General features: G+C 43.2%; 1 protein-coding gene across 2 annotated transcripts in view; it reads right to left on the bottom strand.

The window, feature by feature from the left end:
• Positions 1-2,510: 2,510 nt before the first annotated feature.
• LOC147904295 (ATP-dependent Clp protease ATP-binding subunit CLPT1, chloroplastic-like) overlaps positions 2,511-27,610 on the bottom strand; it is a 50,150-nt gene continuing 25,050 nt past the window's right edge. Inside the window, exons 4-6 of one of the 2 annotated variants that reach the window (XM_087385709.1) lie at positions 4,452-4,631; positions 3,143-3,270; positions 2,511-3,076 (exon numbers count right to left, since the gene is read on the bottom strand). In XM_087385709.1, the coding sequence (XP_087241835.1) occupies positions 3,074-3,076; positions 3,143-3,270; positions 4,452-4,631 (311 nt within the window). In that variant the 3' untranslated portion in view covers positions 2,511-3,073. The remainder of the gene's footprint in view (positions 3,077-3,142; positions 3,271-4,451; positions 4,632-27,610) is intronic. The other variant, XM_087385703.1, reaches the window with a different exon arrangement.

The following is a 27,610-nucleotide window of genomic DNA, read 5'->3' as shown; positions in this document are numbered from 1 at the left end:
CCATGCACATGACAGACATAATTTTCATGAGGCAAAGACACGTGTCATAAGTGATGGGAAGATTCATGAGGGGAGGGAGGGCACATGTCATGAGGATAGTTGTGATAATGAAGGAAGGTCTAGAGTCAACATGAGGCTTACGGAGTAGTAAGGGTGGTACGAGGTGAGTCAAGAGGAGGCTTGGGGAGTGGTCACCAAGGCAAAGGAGAAAGCTTAGAAGGCGCTTGAGGAGGGTGGTAGATGTAGACTCTTAAGGGTATGATTCTTTCATAAGCTAAGAGAAAAGTTGATAATATACATAAATGTTTTCAACTCACAAGTGTATAAGTACACTCTAAGAGTATGATTCTTTGATTGATAACCTAACAAGAAATTTGATGATACACATAAGTAAATGTCAACTCATAAGCATATCTATACAATCAATTAGCCAAATGCATACATGTTAGCATAGTTTTACATAAAATATTGGAGATCTGGTAAACCACAGTAAAATTTTACCATTATACAAGCACAAAATACCCAAAGGTCATCATCTATGAGGCGATAACAAGCAATATGAAAATCACTAGTGAAGACAAACTCTCAACTCAGATGTGATATTGTGCATTCCATATACCACACCTTGACACATAACACACGATCAAATTGAACAAAAAATGAACATAAAAGATGCTCATCAATCGTTCTTAAAGTTTAGACCTTTAGTTTGTTTTAGCAACCCACTTGATCTTCATTCTATTTGCTTTTGCTTTGTCTTAGATTGGAAACCAAGCAAAAGACAATAGCAATGATAGAGTTGCATTGAATTTACAGAGCATGCTATTCTTACTAACAAACTTGTTATTAGTATAAAGAAAAGTATAAATTTTAAAAAAAAGACTTGTTATCAAATGTTATTAATAAACAATACACTTGTTATTAGTATGAAGAAAACTTGTCATTAGTATAAAGAAAACTTGTCATTAGTATAAAGAAGAGTATAAATTTTATTTTTCTAAAGAAATGTATGAACTTGTTATATAATGTCATTAATAATACACATTATTATTAGTATAAAGAAATGTATTCATACAAATAAGTATTTTTACATATAGATGGCATGGCATATGGCGTAGACTTTGTGATGTTACCCTTCTTATTATCATTAGTAATTCTCTTCTAAAGATCTTTCTTAGTTGTTATGCCACCTTTCTACAATATGCGATTACTTGAGTACATTATCTTGCATCCTTGATCTCCAAGGAAATTGCTTTTGCTTCTAGAGCCTTGCTAGGCTGATTATGATTTAACCTAAAGGATCTATGAGATTGTTCACAAAGCAAACATTTAACTCACTATTATTGCTGATTTTGTTTAGGATTAATAGCTTTGAAAAAGCCATTCAACGCCTCTAGCCTGAACCCATAAGCAACCTACTCTTCTCATGAACCAATGAGCACTTGTAGCTATTAACTGTCCTCCTAAATGAGCTTTTGGCGAGTAACAATCAAAAAACATAATGTAATTGCAATTTTCTACATGGCATCGAACTTCATATTTGTACTTGATCTAAAGAACGTCTTAGCTAGCTCTTTCTCTGCAATTCAAGTCTAGAGCATTGGTTTAGTAATGAGGTCAAAGGCATCATTAAGGCAACAAATCAAGAAAGTACTCCAATCTTTAAAAGAGCAACAAGGCACAAGAGGTGGAGACTACATCCATCAACATATAGCACGCGTCAATACTAGCAACAACAAATCCTTAGATGGTGAGCAAATTATAGAGCTGCAGAAGGAAAGCTAGCTAAGAGTTTCTTAAGCCATTGAAGAACTCATTGGAGGCCCACAAGAAGAGTGAGCAATAGTAGGGCAGCAATGTGGCCTCCGATATAGCACCAATGGAGCGGCATCCCTCTGTCCACATAGTGTACATAGTGAGAGCAAGCTCATATCTGAACTTTGGTCTTTTCAATGGGCATCCCTATTTAATATTTTTGTCGCATATCTTAAGCGTGGTATTCATTTACGTCTATGTGTCTACCTCCCACGTAGAATCTAGAGTTGTCAGGTGTGATCTTGTGGACAATATTTCCACTGCGTGTTCCAACATGGTGCTAGAAGCCACGATTGGAACTAGATGTACAAGATTAATCTCTAAAAACCACAAAACGAAACAAGCAATGGTAATTTTCTTTATCTCCCTTACATGCAACATTAAGTAATGTATTCTCAACCCATATAGGATCATTATTCACAAGTTTATACTTTCAAATCCCAAAGTGCTCATTCTTGTCCATAAATCTTCATTGTAGAGAAGCTCTTGCACCTTTAGCTTTAAGTAACAACTCCACCGCCTCAACGGAATATGGATCTGGCCAGGAGATTTTGTCTCAATCAATACAGGTCTTATACAGCTCCTAGCTAGGACTTCTTTGTGAATCCCAAATATGCTATTACATATATCAGCACACTCAGATCTAGACCGCTACATATCAGCATGTTGTAAATTTCTAAAGAATCTTAGACCCAGAAGAAGAAGAAGAATGTATTACCGTCCTCTGGGGGCCGAAATGTACATTAGGGAGCGTTTGTAACAGACATAGCAATATGCATCAGTGACTGTATTACCATCCAGAGAGAGAGAGAGAGAGAGATGTACATTAGGGAGCATTTGTAACAGACATAGCAATATGCATCAGTGACTGAGTAGGTACGGGACTTCTTGCACATCATAGGAAACTAAAAGGGAGCACAAGGATGCCACAGACGTTTCTTTCGTCCTTTTTTGGGCCCCTTTTGGGGGCATGCTGGGACCCAACAGTCACAAAAGAACAAAAGAATGCTATTGGTTCCCACCAATGTTCTTTGACACAATTGCTACTTTGCAACTCTATCTAATAATTTCCCCATGGAAATGAAAAATCTATTCCAATTTACCCTGTGCTGTTAGAAAATAAATGATCGCTTTTGAAAATAATGGCCACCTCTCCAACCCTACTAAAAAGATACGATGCTATTAATTTCCTCCTGCAGCACCAGCCTCCATTCATCCCACTGTCAAAGGCTGCTTTATCTGCACGTTCAGCAAAAACTTACTGCAAAGTTTTAAAAATTAAAATTCTCATTTCTTCAGTTGCAATGACACTATTTCTTTTACTCACAGTTTCTTCCAGCTCTTTTGCCTTTTTATCATCGAAACCTAGAGCAGCAAGAACTTGTTGCCCTGCTGATCCTTTCTGGGCCCAAATGCCAAGTAGCAAATGAGTTGTAGTCACCTCACCATCATCTCCTGCGTATTAAAGTCTCTATAACATCATTACATACATTTAATCGTTATCACAAATTCTTACAAGACAAACCATGTTTTCAGTGTTGTCAACAGAAAATAATGTGGAATAGTAAATGATATTCTCTTGCCTATTGACCATATATATACCTTCATAAGACTAGAATATATCCCATCTTACACATTAAATTTTTTTATATAGAACAAGCAAAAGAACGAAGGAAAAAAATTTTAAAGAAATGAGTAAATGAAAAAATTAAAAAAGAAGAAAAAGAACTTAGAAAGCAAAGCTACACTTATGTTCTCTTAAGTACCCAAGCATAAGCTGCCATCTAGGTTTCGGAAGATTCCGGAATCTCTTACAAGGCAAACCATGTTTCCAGTATTATCGGCTGAAAATAATGTGGAATGGTAAATGACATTCAAGAATACTAGTGACACACTGGCTGAGACAGAACAAATCAGCGATGTTCCAGATCACCGTTGGAAAGAGGAACATTATCCCCGTTGAAAAGACCAAGTCTATCCATATATCTAACAACTTCAACAGACATATTCAATTAAGTTCACACAAAAGTCATAAGACCTGCCGGACATCTCATGGTCTAAATGGCATGAGGGTGTGCATACAGTTTGCTCGACTTGATTTTTCATCCTCACACTACTTTACACGGCATTGCTTTGATGACCTCTTGCTTCCATGGCATCTCAATGCTCACATGTGCTCTATTTTGTTCACTACGACAAACTCAGTCGAGGCAGACACAGTCCCAACCACTGCAACGATATACTGCTAGAAACTTAGCAATATAAGGCAGGGAATAGTTCCCTTGTATCACATCAGGAATCTTATGCTCTGTGAGAGGAAATGGTGAAGTCACAACCACAAATTCAGGTATCAATGTGCATTTTAAAGATGCAGCATACTGCCCCTCACATGTAATTCATGAAAACGTTGTCCAAATCAAACCTTGAAAGAGCACTTGTATGGAAATACAACTAGGAATCAGAAAATCACATTAATCAAAGTAAAGCTGTTTGCAACGAAGATTGTGTAATATAGCCATTAAACTCATTTGGTACTGAAGTTTGAAGCCCATGTGGTTTTGATGCAAGGGCATAGGACTGATACCACCAACACATAAGAGACTCAAAGACCACTACAATTATACATTTATTTTTACCTTGTTTATTTTTCTCTTCAACTGCCCAGTCAAGGGCCTTCTGAGCAGGTTCTGTCAAAGCAGGGTGTTCCGGACTGAAAAAATACATGTCAGCCTTTCCCAGTAGTTTGACTGTCTCGTCTCTAACTCCGAAAAGGGTGATGCCATTTGCCCGTAAGTACCTTGCAGCCTGGCTAGTCCCTGATCATTAGAACAAGTAAGCAGAAGGTTCACTTCAAATTGCATAAAGCTACACAAAATTTGTGATGTCTATCCTGATATGTTTAGTATCTCAGTGCAAAACAAGGGAATTAAATTCACCAAAAGAAACCTAACTACTCTTAAATACCATAACAGCGACATGAGATGCCAAAGAGCTACATTTACTTATACAAACACGACTCAAACAGGAGACAATACCATGCAAGCCTTAGTATTCTAGGACCTCTTTGGTTTTTTTCTTCAAGGACCTTAAGCCACCAAGCAAGTACAAGGCCTCCAAAGCTCTCTGAGTGCCACATAATAATGCAGCAGTGATGAGGAATATCTCGCCCTCCAAATAGTCTCATAGGACGTCAAGAGTCCTCTCTGAACAGTGTTACCAGAAACATTTTGCGAAAGCCTTTTCGCAGGTTTCAATTTGCCTAGAAGCACGTAAAATGTTGTACAAAATATTATAGATTATTACTATATAAACAATTATACATAAGGACTCAAGACCCTGCTGATCAAAGAATGGAACGTGGGAAAATGGACCTTGGGACAGGGCCATCACACTGGAAGAGGAATTATCAAAAACAGACATACTTACAGTTTTGGAGACAAGGGAGCATCAAGGGAATGAAACCCCAGAAATACATGGTTTCCTGGAAACATCAATATGGGACAACCAAAGAAACATAGGAGGGCGGGGATTTGGTGGGATAGCATGCTACATCAACAAAAAAACAGCCAACATCATAAAGGAAGATCCACACAAACAGGGTACAGATACCAGCAAAAGAAGGAAACATCCGCCTAGTAGCATGTTATTGTGCACCCCCACAATCACCCATCTACAAACAAACAGCCATATATCACGAGAAGACCCTCCCATGCATTTGGTGAAGGACGTAGCCAGGCTTCCTAAAGACCACGCAATTATTTTGGCAGCAGATTTCAATGCACAAACAGGCTCAACGCAAGGCATCATCACAAGAGAGGGGAGATGCCCCATATGGATGGAAGAAATGGAAGAGGACAATGAGAAAAGGAGGGGCTGGAGAAGGACGTCAAGAGACATGGGAGAAATCACCCTATGCGGATGAGGTGGACTACAGTTATGTAATGGTACTCCCTTTTTCAGAATATCCATGAAAAACCCCTGAAGGGTCAAGGGTAAATTGATTACGTGATCATGAGCTTGGCAGCAAGATACACAATGGAATACCTCAAGATTGAGGACGAGATCTTGGAGTCTGGCCAAAAAGTAATATCACTAGGCCTGAAAGGAACAAGGCATGCTACAGAAAAACAGAAACCTAATGCACCCCCAAGACTGAAAATGGACTGCGAAAAGGCACAGAGGTACAAGAAGGAATCGGAAACAGCAATATCACACTGTAACACACCTTCTACATACCAAGCAATGAATAAATGTTATAACCGCAATACTGCAGGAAACAGCCCAACAATGCTTCACAAAAAGCAAGAGGAGGGGCATAGGCATGCTCTGCAACAACTGGTACGACCAGGAATGCAGAACAGCAAATAGGCTTGGGAGACATCAGACACAGCTAGGAATGAGAAGATAAAGATGGGTGGTAAGAGGCAAGAAAAGAAGATTCTCAAGGGTAAACACCTTGAAAGTTTCGAGGAACTTAAAAACAATCCCAGAAAGTTTTTTTAGATGTCCCATGGCAGCAAACAACAAGAGAGAAAAACATCCCGGGAAGACATGTTATCCTTTGTCCAGGTCCTCTACGAAAGAGAGGGGGAAGAGATGTCAACCATGAATTCTCTATAAAAGCAGCAAATGACAAGCAGATGTTGAGAGAGATCTGAAGAAGCTAGCAAGCAGGAAGGCCCCAGACACACAAGGGCTACTGGCTGAGATGTTGACATGGAGAGGAGAGAAGACAAAGGGAATGCTCACCAGAGGGACACCCCCCAGAATGGCAGCTTAACAGAATTGCACCGATCCACAAAGGAGGGGACAGCAAGGTGGTTAAAAACTATACAGCAATCGTGGTAAGCAACCTCATGGACAAAACTGTATGGCACCATCATTAAGCAAAAAATAATCATATGGGCAGAGACACAACGAATTAGGGCACCATCCCAAGCAAGGCCAAGCAGTTAACAATGGACCATGTAGTCGCTATAAGAACGGCACAGAGGGAGCCAAAAATAGGAAAGGGGCTGTCCACTGCTGTTTTCTAAGATTCAAGAAAGCCTTCAACACAGTTTCATGTAAAAAGCTATAGGAGAGATTAGAAAAGCTCCAGATCCCCCAAAAAACTCAGAGAGGCCACATACTGATTATATGAGAGGGTGTTGGCCGAGTTAGCGCAACCGCTGGTTACCTGGTGGTGACATTGGGCTAGTACTGACAACTTTTAAGACGAATTTCGTTGAGCATTTATGATTTGACTGCTGCTGTTGCATAGCCACCTGCTTCTATTGCTCATTGAGGCCTTGTTTAGCATTTCAGAGCATTTTATGCCCTGTAGCTGCAGTACGGACAGCTGCCATCCGCACATGTGAACTGCTACAGTTGTACGGAGCATTCAAGACAACCACTTTGCACATTTCGGAGCATTAGGGATTCTGCCGAGCTGTTTTCATAGCCGCCCTTCACACGTGTGGGCTGCTACAACTGTACGGACCTATTTCGTGACCAGTTTTTGCATTCTTGAGCACCTGAAGTCACCAACCTGCAGCTGCAACGCCTACGGGAGTCTCTACACCAGCCGATTTTCACACATGTGGGTTGCTCTTGCATTTTGAAGCCCTACACCAGCTGATTCTCTCAATTGGAGCTTGCAGCTGCATTTTGGAGCCCTCTTTTGCAGCCTCGTGCTCTCATTTGCTGGTTCTTAACCTTGGGCTGAGAGCTTGCCACCTCAGGTTGTTGAGAAGCATACATCCTTGGTGTAATTTTCATTTTCCAACTTCTTTTGGCGCCCTTCGTTTGTCATTTCCAGTCCCTTACAGCACCTACTGCAAGGCTTCCTTCATTTCCAGCAAAACAGTCCTTTCTTTTGTTATACTTGGCATATTGGAAAGGCCCTGTGTTGCCTTGGAAGGCCTCGTGTTGCCTTTGGGAATCTCTTTTGCAGCCGGTACACTTTGTGACAGCCACACATTTGCAATGAAAATCTTTGAAGCTTGTGCAGACATTTGCCTTTGGTTTTGGGAGAGTGTTCTCCTCTCAATTGCTTTGTCAAATTGGTGCTTTTGCCTCGTATTTTTGGCACAATGGCTGGCAATAAGGATGATTTGTTTGGGAAGCTTGGGGCTGATGACAAGCTTGATGGCAAAAATTTGTGGCATATTGTTTCAAGCTCTGAGGCCAGGCCTACACCGGTGCAGCTTCTGATGCTACACGTACTTCTTCAAGCTCATCAAATGATGGGTCTAATGCTACTTCTGGAGCATCTGCATCTTCTACTACAGGTACTTTGCCTCCTACACAAGAGCAGATTCAGTGGGATGCTCGTGATGCCTCCTACACAGGAACAGATTCAGTGGGATGGTCGTGATTGCTCTTTCAGTGAAAAGGGTCATTATCCCTCATATCCGGTCTTGCAAGACAGCAAAGCAAGAATGGAACCAGCTTGCCTCCTTACATCAGGGGAGAGGGTTTCCTATCTGCGCAAGCAGTTGAAGGATTTGAAGCTTGAAGAGGGTGGTAACTGAAAGGGAGTGAAGGGGGAAGAAGAGCAAGAGAGTGAGAGTCAAAGAGAGAGACACTCAAGTGCGGGTGTGAAAAATGATGAGCCACACCACAAACTCACTTGTGTTTTATTAGGATTAGGTTTACCCTATGACTGTCTTAAGACAGTCATAGGTGTCCTATCTTTTAATGAAGGGTTGGCAATGTGCCTTTACCCCAACAACCTCCCACCTAAAGGCCAATGTGCCTAAAGGGGAGAAAAGAATAAAAATTACAGCAATATACAGTTACTGTATACAAGACCATAAAGTAAGAATGGTCTCATCCTAATCCCATGATGTGGCGGCAATGTGCAAACCGCTCTGTAGGCAAGCTCTTAGTGAGCAAATCTGCAGGATTATCATCAGTATGCACTTTCACAAGCTCAAGTCGCTTGTCTTCCAGTACCTCCCTGATGAAATGATATTTCACTTCTATGTGCTTGGTCTTCTGATGAAAGACCGGATTCTTTGCCAACATGATAGCACTCTGACTATCACAATGCAAAACTGGCGTATCTCCTGTAATGCCCAAATCTCCCACCAGCTGAGTAAGCCATATTGCTTCCTTGCAGGCCTCAGTGGCTGCAACATATTCAGCTTCTGTGGTTGACAGTGCAACGCATTTCTGCAACCGAGACACCCATGATATAGCACCTCCTGCAAATGTGAAAATATAACCGGTAGTAGACTTCCGGTTATCTGCATTCCCTGCATAGTCTGAATCTGTAAAACCATGCACCAATGCATCTTGCCTACCATAGCATATGCACAAGTCTTTGGTACCCTTGAGATACCTCAAGACACCTTTCACTGCTTCCCAGTGCCGCTTGCCTGGATTTGCCATATACCTGCTGATGACTCCCACCGCAAAAGCAATATCCGGACGAGTGGCAACCATGGCATACATCAAAGATCCAACTGCAGATGCATACGGAACCTTGGCCATTTCAGCCTTATCATCATCTGATCTGGGGCTGTCCTTACTGCTGAGTTTTAAATGTGGAGGCAACGGGGTACTAATAGACTTCCCCCCCTCCATTTTAAACCTCTGCAGTACTTTGTCAATATACTCCTTTTGTGACAGAAACAAAAGTCCCTTGGACCTGTCACGAGTAATCCGCATGCCAAGAATATGATTTGCATCACCCAAGTCTTTCATATCAAAAGACTTATGCAGTTGTTTCTTCAAAGCACTAATCTCATGCTGAGATTTACTGGCAATAAGCATGTCATCCACATATAGAATGAGTAGCATCAAACTGCCATCCTTTGCCCGTTTGGTGTACAAGCAATGATCGGTCTCACACCGATGATACCCTTGGGACTGCATGAAGGCATCAAACTTCTTGTACCATTCCCTTGGCGCCTGCTTGAGTCCATACAAGCTCCTCTTGAGCTTACACACAAGCTACTCTTTCCCTTTAACAGCATATCCCTCTGGCTGACTCATATAGATCTCATCATGGAGATCTCCGTGAAGAAAGGCTGTCTTCACATCCATCTGACATAAATCCATGTCATCATGAGCAACAAGAGCCAACACTGCTCTCAAAGTAGTCATCTTGACTACAGGGGAAAAAATCTCATCAAAGTCAATGCCCTTCTCCTGCTTAAATCCCTTGGCAACCAATCTGGCCTTATACCTCAATAAAGCATTTGAATCCACTTTGACTTTGTAAACCCACTTGCATGGCAAAACTTTTCTGCCTGCAGGTAACTGCACCAAGTCCCATGTATCATTCTGAAGTAGGGAGTCCATTTCTGACTGCATGGCTTTCTCCCACTTCTTTTTCTCTGTTCTTCCCATAGCTTCCTTGAAGCTGGAAGGCTCACCACAATCTGTCAGCATGATAAAATCAGCCACATTATTGGCTCCTAGAACAAACCTGGCAGGAGGCCGTTGTACACGGGTGCTCCTCCTAACAAAATGTTCCGGATTAGGCTGCTGTCCAGCCTGTTCTTCATGCATGACGGGTGGCTGTACCACCATATCTGGCTGTGCTACAGCTCCATCTGCTGGCATATCCAGTGGTGCATCATTGGCAAAATTATCTGGCTGATTTTCAGCCTGTATACCCTCTTGAACAGGGTGATCTGCAGCAGGCTGCTGCTGCATATAAATGGGCATTCTTTGCTGTCCAACATCATCATAAATAACCCTCCTGTATTCCACAGGTTGCACGGGTTCCTTGTGTACACTATCCTCTTTAAAGATGACATCATTGCTGCGTATAATCTTCCGTTTAACGGGATCCCATAACCTGTACCCCATTTCACCTTCGTCACCATAACCCATAAAGATGCATCTGATAGACTTTGGATCCAGTTTGGTGCGTAGTTCTTTGCGTACATGAGCAAAGCACTCGCAGCCAAATACACGTAAGTGCTTATATGAAGGTGGCTTGCCAGACCACACCTCCTCTGACACTTTCAACTCCAAAGCCTTGTAGACTTTGGATCCAGTTTGGTGCGTAGTTCTTTGCGTACATGAGCAAAGCACTCGCAGCCAAATACACGTAAGTGCTTATATGAAGGTGGCTTGCCAGACCACACCTCCTCTGACACTTTCAACTCCAAAGCCTTGTTTGGCGACCTGTTAATAATGTGAACTGCTGTTTGCACGGCTTCTGCCCAAAAGCCATGGGGTAATGCAGCATAAGACAACATACATCGAACCTTCTCCTGAATAGTTCGATTCATCCGCTCACTTGCACCATTTTGAGATGCATTATGAGGGGCTGTTTGATGCCCTTAGCTTGGCAAAACTGCACAAAAGCATGTGACAAATACTCACCCCCATTATCGGACCTGAGGCATTTGAGCTTGCGTCCTGTCCGATTCTCAACCTGAGCGACAAACTTCTTGAAAGCATCTAAGGCATCTCCCTTATGCTTCAAGAAATAGACCCACACCTTACGTGTGGCATCATCAATGAAAGTAATAAAATATTTTGCACCCCCTAGTGATAACTGTGGCATCTCACACAAATCAGTGTGCACTAGATCAAGTGGTGCTCTATTCTGGGGAGTTCTCCTCTTATGAGGAGTCACAGAATGCTTGCCAAATATACAATGATCACAAGTAGGCAAATCTGAAAAAGAAAGAGGCGGCAGATAACCCAAACGTGACAGTTCTTGCATTCCTTTAACAGACATGTGTCCCAACCGGCTATGCCACAATGAAATCTTTGGCAGCTCGGTTATGGCAACAACATGATTACCCACACTGGAAACATAAAGAGGGTACAAGGTATCACTCTTAAAACCCTCAGCCACTACAGTCTGGCCATCAGTAATCACCCATTTGGAATCCCCAAATGTGGTGTGGTAACCACTGTCATCCAATAAGCCAGTGCTAATCAGATTTTTCTTGATTTGCGGCACATGGCGAACACCATCAAGCATAAATGACCGTCCATCAGGAAATACTATCTGTATACTGCCAATCCCTGCAATCTGACATGCATAGTTGTTCCCAAGATGAACAACTCCATGAGTACCTGTATAGGAAGTAAACCACTCCCTATGAGGAGTAACATGAAAAGAGGCACCTGAAAAGAGCCAGGTGTGCATGTCATGGCCATCAACAACCAAAGCATGTGCTATTACAGCAGAAGAGCATAAAACATCATCCATGTATGTCACTGTCACTGTCCTCTGCTGCAACATTCACTGCATCCAAGTCATCTGCCTTGGCCTTGCCTTTGCCTTTGCTTGCATTTCCTGCATCCTTTGTTTCAGCCTTCTTGGCTTTCTGATCCCGTATGAACTTGAAGCACTTAGACTTCACATGTCCCTTCTTGCCACAATAAAAGCATTCAATGTCCTTTTTGCCACGGGACTGACTGCGGGATTTGGACTTACTAGCAGATCTCCCCTTCTGCTGAGTCCTGCCTCTGTCCTGTACCTGCAAAGCATTTGAAGACTTGCTGCCCGCATTATTCTTCCTACTCATCTCCTCCATAAGGAGAGAGCTCTCTACATCAGCATAAATAAGAGTGGCATTCGAGTTTGACAGGGTGGTCTTGAAAGTGTCCCAACTCTCGGGGAGGGTACACAGCAAGAAAGTAGCCTTGAACTCTTCATCAAGGTTCAACCCCTGTGCAATCAGCTGTGTAAAGATGGCATTGAACTCACTCAAGTGTGAGGTCATAGTTGTACCTTCCTTCATGCGAAAATCGACCAGCTTCTTCAACCAATAAACCTTACTGGCTGAGCTCTTTTGGGCATACAATTCTTCTAGCCTTTGCCATAGACCATAAGAGGTCTTTTCAGCCTGTACATTGAACACAAGAATGTCTGAAATAGTGAGCATGATAGCTGCCCTCGCAGACAAATCAAGCTCTTCCCAGTCATCAGCTGCCATGTCAGATGGCTTGACACCCTTCACCCTTATGGGCTTAGCAATCTTCTTTAACAGAAGTACATTCAAGCACTGTTCTGCCCATAATGCATAGTTGTGTGCTCCTTCCAGTTTCTTTATGTTCAGAATTGAAGAATCACCTCCCCCTGATGCCATATCAGATGAGGAAAGTACCTGACTCCCTGGAAGTAAAAAGACTGAATAAAAATTCTGATTTCTCAGAAAAAAAAACTGCTCTATTCAAGAGCCAGAAGCACTCTCAATGGTGCTGTTTTTACTGTCAGGAAAATCTGCAGCAAAACAGTAAATGACCCTGCAAATACTATACCTTCTGACACACTGTACTGTGCTCAAAGAGGCATAAAAACAGTAATTTCAGACTGCTGCAGCTGCTCAACAAGTGCTCAACAGTGCATAATCATCTGACAAACCACAAACACTGCTGTTGACAAACCACAAACACTGCTGTAAACACTGCTGTGCTGACTGTACTGATCACTTCTCCCACCTCAGATGAGGTATTGCACTGAGTTAAATTGCAGAAACCACTTGGCAAACACCCAAAAAAAAAATGACACTTCAGCCTGTCACATAACCTGCAACAGTAAATGGGATAAATCCCAAGCAATCACCCTTATACCAAGGGGAGAAAATGCATCTGAAGATCTCTGTCGGTAACCCAAGTGCTATCAAACAAAGTCTGGGCAAAAGCCCTTTGATCTGACACCTGAATCAAGTGGAGAACACCTCAACACTGAGGTAGCATGCAATATGAAAATCTCTCTGACACTTTTACCTGACAATGTGCAATGCATAGACTGCCCCTGTGTACTCAGTAACAACACAAATCACAGCGTACAAACACCAAGAAGAAAATCTTTTGAGCACTGTCAACGATGGGCAGTTAGGGACCGAGTAAACTCGATGCGCCCTGACCAAGCGTGGCTCAACTGAGATTTTCAAAGTGCGTACAAAGAATGTGACCTGCAACAAATGTCACCAAATGCACTGCGGAAACAAAGCAAATGTGTGCTCCCTGGCTACACACTGCCTCAAGGCATATACTGCAAACACGTCCAGGCAAAATCCCTTTGAAATGGTCACCCAAAACTGAGAATTGCACTCAGTAAATGCATAGAAGCTTCTGCAAAACAAGCATCTGACCTTCCTGAAAGACAAGTAACTGCGCAAACACCACCACTGTGGCACAAGTCACCTCAAGCGTGAGGGACACGAGAGTACCTGCTGTACCTCAACAAATGCACAGTATACAGCTGAAATGCTTCAGGAATGCATCAGGAACGCTTCATGTACTTCCGTACTTGCGCGTACATGCATGTACCACGCACAAAACAGAGTGCTTCAGCACTATTCCTCTCCCAAAAAAAATTTGTGTGCCTGCTGTACTTTTCTGTACCTGCAGAGTACCTGCTGTACTTCCTGTACCTGCAGTAGGCACGCTTCCCCAAAAAAAAATTCTGTCGAGTCTTTTCAGCGAAAAATCGAATGCTGTACTTGCCAAGCTCTCTACGCGCGCACACGCACGTCAAAGGAGATCCAGCTGCGCGATGCCTCGAGAGGCTTAGCAGCTAGTAGCAGCTGCTATGCAGCTGCTGGCTGCTTGCTTGATGCGGCGCCTCGAGCTGCAGCTAGCAGCTGCTATGCAAAGAGGCCCGCGACCCGCGTCGCCGCTCGTGCCCATGCCACAGCTCGCGCCCACGCCCGCGCTGTCGCCCTGCAGCCCGCTTTCGCCAAAGCGCCGCCGCCCTGGTCTGCTGCCCTGCAGGCGAAAATGCGCCGCCGCCCTGCAGCTATGCCTCACAATGCGCCGCCGAAGTCCGTCCGTACGACTGTACGGATGACGTACGGTCGTACGGCGCTGTCCGTACGTCCGTACGGAAGGGGGGTGGGTAGGCTAGGGAGTGAAGGGAATGGCTCTGATACCAGTTGAAAGGGAGTGAAGGGGGAAGAAGAGCAAGAGAGTGAGAGTCAGAGAGAGAGACACTCAAGTGCGGGTGTGAAAAATGATGAGCCACACCACAAACTCACTTGTGTTTTATTAGGATTAGGTTTACCCTATGACTGTCTTAAGACAGTCATAGGTGTCCTATCTTTTAATGAAGGGTTGGCAATGTGCCTTTACCCCAACAGTAACATGGATGCCTATCTTACCAATGTGAAGGATTTGAAAGAGCAATTGGCTAATATTGATGAGGTGGTGCCTGATTCTCAGCTTGTTTCTAATACACTTGATGGGTTGCCTCACTCTTATCAAGGCTTTGCTACTACATTGAGGTTGGTTGCAGGTGGAAATGCCAACCATTATTCTTTTGACCAGCTGGCTGCTCTTCTCCTTCATGAGTAACAAAGCCGTGCAAATCGCAATGCTTCTATGGCTAGTGATCAAGCCTTTGCTGCCCAGCATAAAAACAAAGGCAATGGCAAGGTTTCAGCTGGTAAACCCCCTCATGGTCACTCCCATGGAGCCTCTTCTTTGGGGGATAACAAGAAGAAGAAGAGATGCAACTATTACAGGAAACCTTGGCATGATATCTCTGAATGCATGAAGAGAATTGCTTTTGAAAAGAAGAAGAAAGAGTCTGGTCTTGTAGTATCGAGTTCTACTACTCCAAAAGATCAACATGAGTCAGCAAATTTTGCACAAGACCAGCACTGGGCTATCTTGGTTACATGTCAGTATAATCCTAATATTCATGATGTTCATGATGTGTGCATGACAATTTCTGATGTATCTACTGCCAGGTTCTTTGATAGTGGTGCTAGCAAGCACATTACTTCCTGCAGGAAGTTATTTAGCTCACTTGAGCATACATCTAAAGGCAGGAGTGTCACATGTCCAATAATGCATCATATACAATGAAAGGCGTTGGGCAAGTTGCTCTTACTTCTGTTTCTGGTAGTCTTGTCACTAGAAAATGAGCTTTATGTTCCATGCATTCGCAAGAACCTTATTTCTATTTTAGCCATAGCTACATGTGGCTCATAGTTGCAATGAAACGTGTTTTTTATTTTTTGAAACGTTGCCAAACGTGTTTTTTTTGCAGTGGTTTTTGGGGCACAAGGCCCTAAGGTCAATTTTTTGCCCTATTTTTTATCAAAACAGTTCAAGGAGCTGTCGCCATAACGCTTTGTTGGAAACGCCTTCCTAGGCTCACTTCTAAGTGTATGAACATATTAGATTGCTGAAATGTTTTCCTCTATGTTCCTCAGTGTTCTGGGTGCCATTAGTGCATGAAATCATGCATTTTGGGTCTCAGGAATGTGTACTTATATAGTAGGCATATAATTTTTGGTAAAACAAGCACCTGGGGAAAATTTTGAATCGAAACACGTTTGGAAAAATTTCCAAACGTCTAGCAACTATGATGTGGCTATCATGTTCTTTTTTATGGTGTTCAGTGTGCAGTGTATGATGCTACACATGCCTTTACCATGGTCTTGACTGGGACATTGACTAGAGGACTCTATAGACTTGATGCTTATGACACATGCTTGGATGATGTTGGATTTGCAGATGCAGATGCCTTTGCTCTTGATTTCTCTACCATGGCAAATACCCATTTGTGGCATGAGAGGTTTAGACACCTCAACTTTGGGGCTTTGGTGAAGTTACATAAGGATGGTATGGTTGTTGATCTTCCCAAAATGCATATACCATGGCAGATACCCATTTGGGGCATGAGAGGTTTGGACACCTCAACTTTGGGGATTTGGTGAAGTTACATAAGGATGGTATGGTTGTTGATCTTCCCAAAATGCATATGCCTTCAAAACATGTTTGTGAGCCTTGTTTGCTTGGTAAGATACACCATTCTGCATATCCCAAGAATGGGAGAGTTGGAGCCCCACACAATCTTTATTTGGTTCATGGTGATGTTTGAGGACCCATGCGGGTTGCACCTCTTGGGGGATTCTATTATTTTGTCACATTCATTGATGACTTCACCAGGTACACTGGGATTTTCACATTAAAATCCAAATCTGAAGTTTCTACATGCTTCAAGCATTTTATTACCTTGGCTGAGAATGAGAGTGGGCTGCACATTGCTCACCTTAATACAGACAGGGGAGGTGAATATATGTCAAAGCAATTTGCTCTTTTTTTGGCCTTAGGTGGCATTCATCATCAGTGCACAGTGCCTGATACTCCGCAACAAAATCCCATGGCTGAGCACAAGAATAGAACAGTGATGGAGATGGCTAGGTGTATGTTGAAAGGCAAGCACTTGCGTAACAAGTTGTGGTTGGATGCCGTTATGTGTGCTAATTACATTTTGAACAGATTAGACCATCACACCTTATAAGGCTTGGATAGGTCATAAGCCAAAAATTTCTCACATGAGGACTTTTGGATGCTTGGCATATGCCCATGTGCCTTCTCAGACACGCACCAAGTTGGATGATAAAGCTGTATGTTGTCTTTGATGAATCCTCCACCACGTCTTTGCTGGACTGTCAAAAACAGCCCGTTGTTGATGCCCCATATCTCTTTGACAGCTTGATGCCGTTGTTTTCGTCAGATGCTCATGATGATGTCACATCTGAGGTTGCTCCTCCTCCATTTGTTGGTCATTTGCAGCCCCATGTGCAGCATGATATTCAGCCTCATTTACAGGCTGATATGCCTCATCATGATCAGGACACTATGCACAAGGCTCTTGACCAGGAAAGAGCTGACATCCAAGAGCCCAAGAAGGTCTCCCGTTGGCTCCTTGACACATTAAAAGACAGCAAACAGGATACTCCTCTGCCAGCCCGTACTAGAGCCATTGTCGGCAAAGAGCATTCTAATTTGGTTGCTTGTGCATTGGTTGCTACAGCATGCAATGAAGAGCCATTATGCCATCAGGATGCCTTTCAGAATGATTGTTGATTGAAGGCTATGCAAGCTGAATCTATCAAAATAACACTCGGGAGTTGTGTGACTTGCCTCCTGGCAAGAATGCCATTGGAACTACGTGGTGGGTTTATAAGATTAAACGGAAAAATAATGGTTCACTGGACCGTTACAAAGCCCGTCTTGTTGCTAAGGGCTATGCTCAGTAGCAAGGCATTGACTTTGAGGAGACTTTTGCCCCCACTTCCACGATCACTACTATCTGCATTGTTATTTCCTTTGCTGCCCACTTTCATTGGGAGGTACATCAGCTTGATATCAAGACAGCTTTTCTTCATGGGCATTTGCAAGAAGAGGTATTTCTTTCCCAACCTCCTGGCTTTGAGGTTGAAGGTTCTGAAAGCAAGGTATGCCGCTTAAAGAAAGCCCTCTATGGATTGAAGCAAGCACCCAAGCTTGGTATTACAAGATTCATGCTCATTTACTCACACTTGGCTTTCAGAACAGCCCTACAAATGCTACCCTTTACATCCGCAAGAGTGGGACAGATTTGCTAATTTTAGTGCTCTATGTGAATGACATGCTTGTGACTGAGACACGTGCTGAGCAAATTACACCTTTTAAGCTTGACTTGCAGAAGACATTTGCTATGTCTGATCTTGGTCTTTCGCATTACTATCTAAGCATTCAATTTGCTAGCAGTGAGAGGGGCATTTTGATGTCACAATCCAAGTATATTGGACAACTTTTGCAGAGTTTTCCGTTTGAGGATTGCAAGCCAGTATCCACACCATTAGAGCCTGGTTTTCACATATCTTCTAAGGATGGCAGCCGTGCATGTGATGTGATGTCACTCTCTATCAGCAAGCAGTTGGTTATTTGATTTACTTTGTTTTTCCCCCCAAGAAAGGAACCTTCTATTAATGCTTGAAAGATTTCATACAAGACAACAGCTCCGAAGGTACTGAGACTGGAAAAAAAATCGAAAAAGACTAAAAGAAAAACCGGCCTGTTCCTGAGAAACCCCAACTTACTGCCTAGGGGATCTCTGGAACTGGGGCTAACAACCAAGTGGGAGGACTATACAACCAGCGAATCCCTCGCAGAGTGAAGATGTAGAAAATACCTGCTGTCACCACAATGTAAATATCCTAAGTCAAAGTACAATTGACCATTTATTTTATCATAATTAAAAAGTTTTCCATCTATGTTAATTATGGTCAAAGAGTTCCTTTAATGGTCAAAGAATTGACTGCGGTCAAAGATACTTGACTCTGGTCAAGTAAACCTGACTTCAATCGGGGAGACTTGGTTTATTACCAAAAGAGTTAACTGCGGTTAACCAGAGAACCACAGAGCCGGCTATGGTCAGAGAGTGTTGACTTCGGTCAACGAGACTTGGCACGCGCCAAGAGGGTTAACTACGGTTAACCAAGATGTGCCAACTTCGGTTGGAGAGTTGTGCCAACTTCGGTCGGAGAGACTTGATTATAATTAAGGCGCCTCGACCCTTGGTCAAAGCCTCTTAATTATAATCAAGAGTGTTGACTTCGGTCAACCAGAGAATATTTTTTTTTTTTTTGGGTTATGTGTGCACATGTGTTCAATGGGGACGCCCACCGTGACTAGAATTAGTCCACAGTGTGTTATTTGCATGCAAAGCGCTAACAATTAATGGGTGCCATGGTGGTGCGCTTTAATTAATTGTTACAGGTACTAGGAAGAGTTATTTTTCTAAGCGCTACGGGAGCATAACAAGAGTCTAGGAGGCGGTTCGCCTGACCAAGTGCTTAGAAGACTCCATAGTTGCCCTTAGTGGCATGTAATTAGGAAAGTAATGTAGAATTTGACAAGTGGCTTGTTGCCAAGAAAGGGAGCCTAAGAGCTCATGTAATGATTCATTTTACATTTGAATTGGATATGAACAGCTTCCACGCTGAACTCATGTACTCAATTTACTCTCAAGTAATAAAAACCTTCGGGGGGGTCCAGCCCGACGATTGTCCTGGGCCCTAGTGTATCTGTTGAGAGAGGGAGAGAGGGAGAGCAAATGAGAGTATCTTTGTTGTCTTTTACGGGTAAGATTACATTGGTATCAGAGCCAAGGTTCATGGCCTCCTTAGGCTGTGACGATCCAATAGCAAGGCGTGAACTAAGGCAAAGCGTATGGTGACCCGAGGCAAGATACGCTGGTGATGGCGTGGGCACAAGGGGTGCTGGCTGGTAGGCATGGGGCTTCATGACCATGACGGCATAAGGACGCCTCTGACGGAGAGTCAAAGCAAATGGAAGCGATTAAATTGCCAACGAGCGAAGTAGCTGCCTGGGTATCGCGTGAATGCTCGAGGTGATCTTTGGCTTCCTGTGTCAATTTGCATACCCTGGTGAAGGCGATAGCGCTCGAGGAGGCTACGCTATGGTGATAGGCACAGAGGCTCTTCATTGCAAGCTGTAGCAAGGAGTGCAAACTCAAGAAAGTGACCATGCTGTCTATTCCCTGATCTTGTCCGGGCAGCAAAAGGCTGATCTTGTTTGCTGTTCCTCAATGTATCAAGAAGCCATCTGGGAACTTGTTTTTGCTGTCTATTGACAGCTCTTTCTTCAATGACTGCATCATGAATAATGGAATCATTTTGTCCTGGAAGAGAAACCTGCAAATCAGCATGAGGTAGTGGCTGATTATTGTTTGGTGGAGGGCCTGTAGGAGGCTCATGTTGCTGGTCAAAATCCTCTTCTGATGATGGCAGAGGTAACCAAGATTCAAAGGCATCAAACATGTCAACATCTGGCTTTGCTTTGCAGTCCACAAGAGGAAAAGCTGAATGTTCAGCAAAGATTACATCTCTACTGACAATAATCTTCCCAGTATTTGGTTGATATAACCGATACCCTCTGCTCTCCTGGCTGTAACCAATAAATATGCATTTGATTGCCTTGTCATCAAGCTTATGTCTCAGCTGAGATGGTACATGAACATATGCAAGAGACCCAAAAACTCTCTTGTGTGAAAGTGAAGGCTTCCTGCCTTTCCATGCTTCATAAGGTGTAATAGTCTTCAATGCCCGTGTAGGTGATCTATTCAGTACATAGTTGGCACACATTATTGCATCAAGTAAAAATTTATTGGGCAAAGACTTAGCCTTAAGCATGCATCTGGCCATCTCCATTGTGGACCTGTTTTTCCTTTCAGAAACTGGATTCTGCTGAGGAGTGTAAGGAGTAGTGCATGAGTGAATAATGCCCCGTGAGGACAGAAATTCATCAAACTCCTTTGACATATACTCTCCCCCCCTATCTGTGTTGAGGGTGACAAGTTTGCATCCTGATTCATTCTCAACCATATTCAGCCATCTCTGAAAGCATAAGAAAACTTCAGATTTGGCCTTTAAAGGATATACCCAGCAATATCTTGTGAAATCATCAATGAGAGTCATGAAATACTTATACCCTTCAATGGCATTTGTCCTCATTGGGCCACAGACATCACTGTGTACTAGCTGCAATTTCCTTTGTGAGAGTTTTGGACAATTCTTTTGAAAAGGAAATCGATGCATCTTACCCAAAAGACAACCCTCACACACATGTTTGGAAACTGTGTGAGTTTGAGGTACATCAGTTGCCATCTGTTGTGAATGTAGCTTTGCAAGAGCTGAGATGGCCCATTCTCTCATGCCAAAGATGACTTTCAGCAAGCTGTGAATCTGAAATAGCCAATGCTTCAATAGAAAGTGCAGCTGAATGATGATCAAGGTGATAAAGCCCTTTTTGCAAAGTGCCAGTGAGAACTATGGCATTATCATCACGAAGATCATAAACTAGACATCTGTAGCCATCAAAAATTACTCTGAAACCTGAAGTAGCAATTGCTGAAATTGAAATCAAGTTGACTTCAATGCCAGGCACAAAAAGAACATTTGTCAGAGTGACAAGATGGCTTGAAATGGATGTGAGCTGCACATCTCCAACTCCTTTTACAGCATATGAAGCATTATTAGCACATGTAACAGTCCCCCCTCGAGGTGCATCAGCTAAAGAATGAAACAACTGTCTGCAAGAAGTGACATGCTTGGAAGCACCACTATCAAAGTACCAGGACTGAGCATCATTAGCAATAAAGAATGCATCAGCTTTGGATGGATCAAATGCGCAATGGACAGCCCATGCCCAATCATCCTGAAGAGCATGTGCATGTGAAGCATCTTCTAGCTCATGGGATTCAATAGCATGAGAGGCATTAACTGTCAATCCTGCTTTCTTTTTCTCTGAAGCAATGCGCTTCCTGCATTCTGAAATGTCATGTCCAGGCTTGCGACAATAGTTGCATCTTTTCTTCTTTGCCTTATCTGCTGTATTTTTAGATGCATGGGAGGAATTGCAGCTGCTATGCGCAGATTTTGGCTTGCCCATAGGCTTGGAAGCCTTGCCTCTCCCTGTCTGCTGTGAAGCAAATGCATGATCAGGAATAATGGCTTGTCTGTTAGCTCTACTTTGCTCTTCCTGCAAAAGCAAAGTAACTAGCTGATCAAAAGAATAGTGGTCTGGATTACCCATGGCCACTAATCGAAGGGTTGTAGCAAACCCTTGATATGTATCTGGCAGTACATTCAATGTGGTACTAGCAAGCTGTGAATTTGGCACCACCTCATCAATGTAGGCAAGCTGTTCCACGAGGTCCTTGACCTTTGTCAAGTATGCATCCATTGACTCACCTTCATTCATACTGACTTCCTGTAATTGCCTTCTCAAATATGCAACACGAGCTTCATTGCGAATCTGATAGAGAGAAGCCAATTTATCCCAAGCATCCTTTGCTGTCCTGCAAGACCGGATGTGTGGAATAATGATTCTCTTGCATGATAAAGCAATGCATGAATGTGCATTTGCATCTCTTGCATCCCATCTTGACTGTTCTTGAGTTGGAAGAGCAGCAGCAACAGTGCTAGAGGAAGAGGCATCTGGAGGAGTACCCCCTGCAAAAGGACCAGCAATAGAGGCAACCACTGTAGCATCGGCTGGCCTCAGATCAGCCCCAGAAACAATATTCCACAAATGATTTGCAACAAGAATATGTTTCATGAGATAAGACCACATCGAATAGTTGGTGCCATCCAACTTATCATCTTCACAAAGAACTCCAAATAAATCTTGATTGTTCCCAGCCATAGCAAATGTGATACCCTGAAAAAGACCTGAAAACCGAAAAGCCTCAAGGCTATCATTGCAAAAAGCTGGCTGTCCGAAAATGACAGCAAATATCTGCAAATTTCTGACCCAGATCAAAGGGCAAATGCAGATCTGACCCAAATGTGACTATGACAAGCAATGTTCACTGCAAAAACAGCAAATCTGGCAAAAGCCCCAAATTTAATGAGGGCAAATAGGCCAAAAAGAGGGCAAATGTAGAAAAGCCCCAAATTTTACTGAAATTTTTGCAAATGTGACCCAATGTATGCAAATCTGACTCAATGTCCTGCAAATGTAACTTAATGTCCTGCAATCTGACCCAATGTACTGCAATCTAAACAAGAAATTGCATACCAAATCCCAAAACTCCAATATTCTTGCAAGAAATTGCAACCAAAGGAGGTGAAAAGAACTGAAAGCCCCAAATTTGCCAATGTCCTGCAAAAGCCCCAAATTACAAATGTCTGTAGATACCACTGGTAGTAGATTCGCACGTGCGAAATTGTACAGAGCACTCGAAGCAGGTACAAGCTGTACGGTCAGCTGTTCTGAAGTACATGTGTACGGAATGCAGGTACAAGTTGCTGACGGCTGATCTGCATGTGAAACCGTACGGAAGAACGTACGGAGCAGATGAACCTGACCTAAGCAAGTGCGGTGCAAGTACACTTGTACGGAGAAGAGCGTTCGGCTGTAGCAGATACTTGTTCCGTACGGCGGAAGTATGGAACGCATGTACGGAAGGCAGTACGGCAAAGTACTTAACGTAGGTACGTAAGTACGATGGCGATGCTGAACAGGTACGGAACCGTACAGTTGTGCGGCGCAGTTGGTACGTAAGAAGATGCGACGGGCAAAACAGCTAGCGACATAGCTGGGCGGCAGGACTCCGGACCTGTACGTGATCCGTACGGAAGTCCATACAGTCGTACGGATTGTACGGATGGAGCGCAAGCTGTTGAAAGCTGTGAGCGATGCAGATCCGGAGGCAGGGGAACAGGTCCAGTAGCGCTCTGATCCACTGAAGGGTCAATGAGACTGAAAGGAGCACGTACAAGGTACAAAGTACAAAGGTCGATGAGAAACGCCGTCACGTCAAAACTTAGATAATGAAAGATCTAAGTACAAGGTACTTGTACCTAGACCTAGGACTAAGTGTCCTAGGTGACACATAGGACTAAGTGTCCTATGTGGCCTAAAAGGCACTAACACTACAAGTGCATACACTTATGCCTACAAGACACATACCATGGCCTATAGGGCATCACTAGAACCATCAGAAGATGGCCTACAATTTTCTAACTCAGACAAAACTTTCCGACAAGCATATGAAATGGGCAAATATGCTGTCGATGTATCATTTTCAGATTGTCCATACCCCAAGAATTCGGAACACAGTGGTAGATGCCTTGTCCCGAAGTCCCCAGGTCAACAATGTGAATATTGCTTATCATTAGGACCTGGAAGGCATGAGGGAGCAATATGCTAATGATGCAGATTTTGGCGAGATTTTACAGCAAATGCAAGAGGGGCAGTCCACCAGTCACTATTCCCCTGAAAGATGGGTATCTAGTGAAAGATGACTGCCTATGCATCACTCAGAAGATGAGGAAAAAGATTTTGGAGAAATGCCATGCACCTCCCTATGCTGGACATAGAGGAATTACAGCAACAACTCTAGCACTAGAAAGGTATTTCTTTTGGCCAGGGATGCGGAAAGATATACATCAGTTTGTTATTGAATGCCTTACGTGTCAGAAAGTGAAGTATGATAGACGGAAGGCACCTGGCCTACTTATGCCTCTTCCCGTGCCTCAGGCACCGTGGAAAAGTATTACAATGGACTTTATTTTTTATTTGCCAAGATCAAAGTCAAGGAATGATGGGATTTGGACTATCATTGATAGATTCAGCAAGCAAGCTCATTTCATTCCGGTTCACAAAACCATAAAGGCAGATCATATGGCTAAGCTTTTCATGGCACAAATCTTTAAGTATCATGGTATGCCTAAGTCCATTGTCACTGATCGAGATCCCAGAATGACCAGTCTCTTCTGGAGAGCTTTATTTGATAACATGGGAACGAATCTGAATTTTTCTTCTTCTTTCCATCCCCAGACAGATGGTCAAAGTGAAGTAGCAAATTCTACAGCATTGGATATGCTGAAATGCTACGTGGGTGACCAAGGTTCAGACTGGGAAAAGCACCTACCATTGGTAGAGTTTGCTTACAATAATACAGTACACAGCTCTACACGGAAAGCCCCCTTTGAGGTCATCTATGGAAAGGTGATTCTGCCACCTATCCTGAGGACCAAGGACGAAATATTTGCAGCTGATCAGTTTGTGAGAGACCTCCAGACAGCTTATAGCCAAGTCCGGACAACAATTGAAAGGTCTCAAGAGAAACATAAAAGAGCTGCAGATAAGCATAGGAGACAGTTAGATCTCAAGGAAGGGGATTGGGTACTTTTGAAGTTCGAGAAAGCTAGGCTCCGTAAGTTTAAAGGCAAACAGAAAGTGTATGTAAAGTTATCTCCTAGGTACTATGGCCCTTTCAGGGTTACAGAGAGAATAAATGAAGTTGCATACAGGTTAGCATTGCTAGAGCATTGGAGGATTCACAATGCATTCCATGTGAGTCTTCTAAAGAAATTCCAAGGGCCAGAGCCTACAGAGCCAGTATCAGAGGATCCACCAGAAGTAGATGAGCTGGAAGAGGTCCTTCAGCTAGAGCAGATTGTGTGCCATACTGTACGCAAAGGCCCTCAGGGCAAAGAGTTTTACAGTTATCTTGTAAAATTCAAGAATTATACGGCATTGGATGCCAAGTGGATGGATGAAGACATGTTGTCCGATCATCCACAGCTGTTGGATGTTTACAAGGAAGCTTTTCAGTTGAGGTCAACTGAATAGAAGCCGAGGGGATGTCACCACAATGCAGCCAGGGGTTTTTTTGAGGTTATTATGGTGGATGAGCTACACAGACAAATGCTTTTGGAACATTCGCCTCTTTTTTTTGGGCAACAAATGGTGCATGTATTGCCATGGTCTTCCACAAGGGATTATCAGGCTTTAATCCGACATAGATGCCCGGTCTGGGTTGAAGTTGTAGATTTCCCACAATGCATGGCCTCACTCTTGCCTAAAATTGCAGCTTCTTTAGGCAAAGTGGTCTGCCCACCGCGGCCTAATGGCAATTCAAATCGATTTTGCATTCTTTGGGATACTGATAATCCCACACCGGACTCTTATTCAGTCACGGTGAATAATGTGGACATGGGAAGTGCCTTTTACAAACTGAAATGGGGATTATTTGCAGGGGCTTGTTTTGACTGCAAAAAATTTGGACACATGGCTTCACAGTGTCCAATGAATCAGCATAAAATGCCTCCTGCTGTTTTACCGGTTCAAATGCCTACCAAGGATGCTCCTACTTCTATTGCAAATAAAAACAAAGGCAGTAGACAGCTTTCTGGAATTCAGGATAAAGGCAAAGCTCCAGTGGTTTCAAATGGGAATGTTTCTTCACATTCACTTCCTACTATTCAACCCTCAACAAAAGGACAGAAACCTCCAATTGATGGATGGCAAAGTCCAAGAAAAGTTATTTCTACTAGAAGACTTAAATATCCTAAGTCAAAGTACAGTTGATCATTTATTTAATCATAATGAAACAGTTTTCCATCTATGTTGATTATGGTCAAAGAATTAACTACAGTCAAAGATACTTGACTCTAGTCAAGTAAACCTGACTTCGGTCGGGGAGACTTGGTTTATTACCAAGAGGATTAACTACGGTTAACCAGAGAACCACAGAGTTGGCTACGGTCAAAGAGTGTTGACTTCAATCAACAAGACTTGGCATGCGCCAAGAGGGTTAACTACAGTTAACCAAGATGTGCCAACTTCGGTTGGAGAGTTGTGCCAACTTTGGTTGGAGGACTTGACTATAATTAAGGCGCCTCAAGCCTTGGTCAAAGCCTCTTAATTATAATCAAGAGTGTTGACTTCGGTCAACCAGAGAATAAATATATTTTTTTTATATTTGTTATGTGTGCACACGTGTTCAGTAGGGACGCCCATCGTGACTAGAATTAAACCACAGTGTGTTATTTGCATGCAAAGCGCTAACAATTAATGGGTGCCATGGTGATGCGCTTTAATTAATTGTTACAGATACTAGGAAGAGTTATTTTCCTAAGCGCTACGGGAGCCTAACAAGAGTCTAGGAGGCGGTTCGCCTGACCAAGTGCTTCGAAGACTCCAGAGTTGCCCTTAGTGGCATGTAATTAGGAGAGTAATGTAGAATTTGACAAGTGGCTTGTTGCCAAGAAAGGGAGCCTAAGAGCTCATGTAATGATTCATTTTACGTTTGAATTGGATATGAACAGCTTCCACGCTGAACTCATGTACTCAGTTTTCTCTCAAGTAATAAAAACCTTTGGGAGGGTCCAGCCCAACGATTGTCCTGGGCCCTAGTGTATCTGTTGAGAGAGGGAGAGCAAATGAGAGTATCTTTGCTGTCTTTTACGGGTAAGATTACACCTGCAGGCCAAGCCTTGCAGAAAGGAGCATGCCTCTCGATAGTCGCCCTGGAGCCTGGAGTCCCGCGCTCCCACGTGGACCGTAGAGTGTAGATAATATCCTGCCATATGGCAACTAAGGTAGCCGCACGTGGAATCGGGTGCTCACCTATCACAAGACTGCAGCGAGCCACCCAAATGTTCCAAGCCGTGATGCTGGCTACTACCTCCCAAACACTGTCCTCCTTAGAAGAAGGAGGAGCTAGACTGTCAGGGGGGACTGCCTCGTGGAGTGCGATCCTCTGGATGCTGTGCCCTTGTATCCGATAGGT

Source organism: Dipteris shenzhenensis, chromosome 2 (assembly GCF_047967505.1).
Source record: "Dipteris shenzhenensis isolate YYH24624 ecotype China chromosome 2, Dip_SZ_1.0, whole genome shotgun sequence".
In the NCBI taxonomy this organism is placed as follows: Eukaryota; Viridiplantae; Streptophyta; class Polypodiopsida; order Gleicheniales; family Dipteridaceae; genus Dipteris; species Dipteris shenzhenensis.
This window is presented reverse-complemented; position numbering and strand designations above follow the sequence as displayed.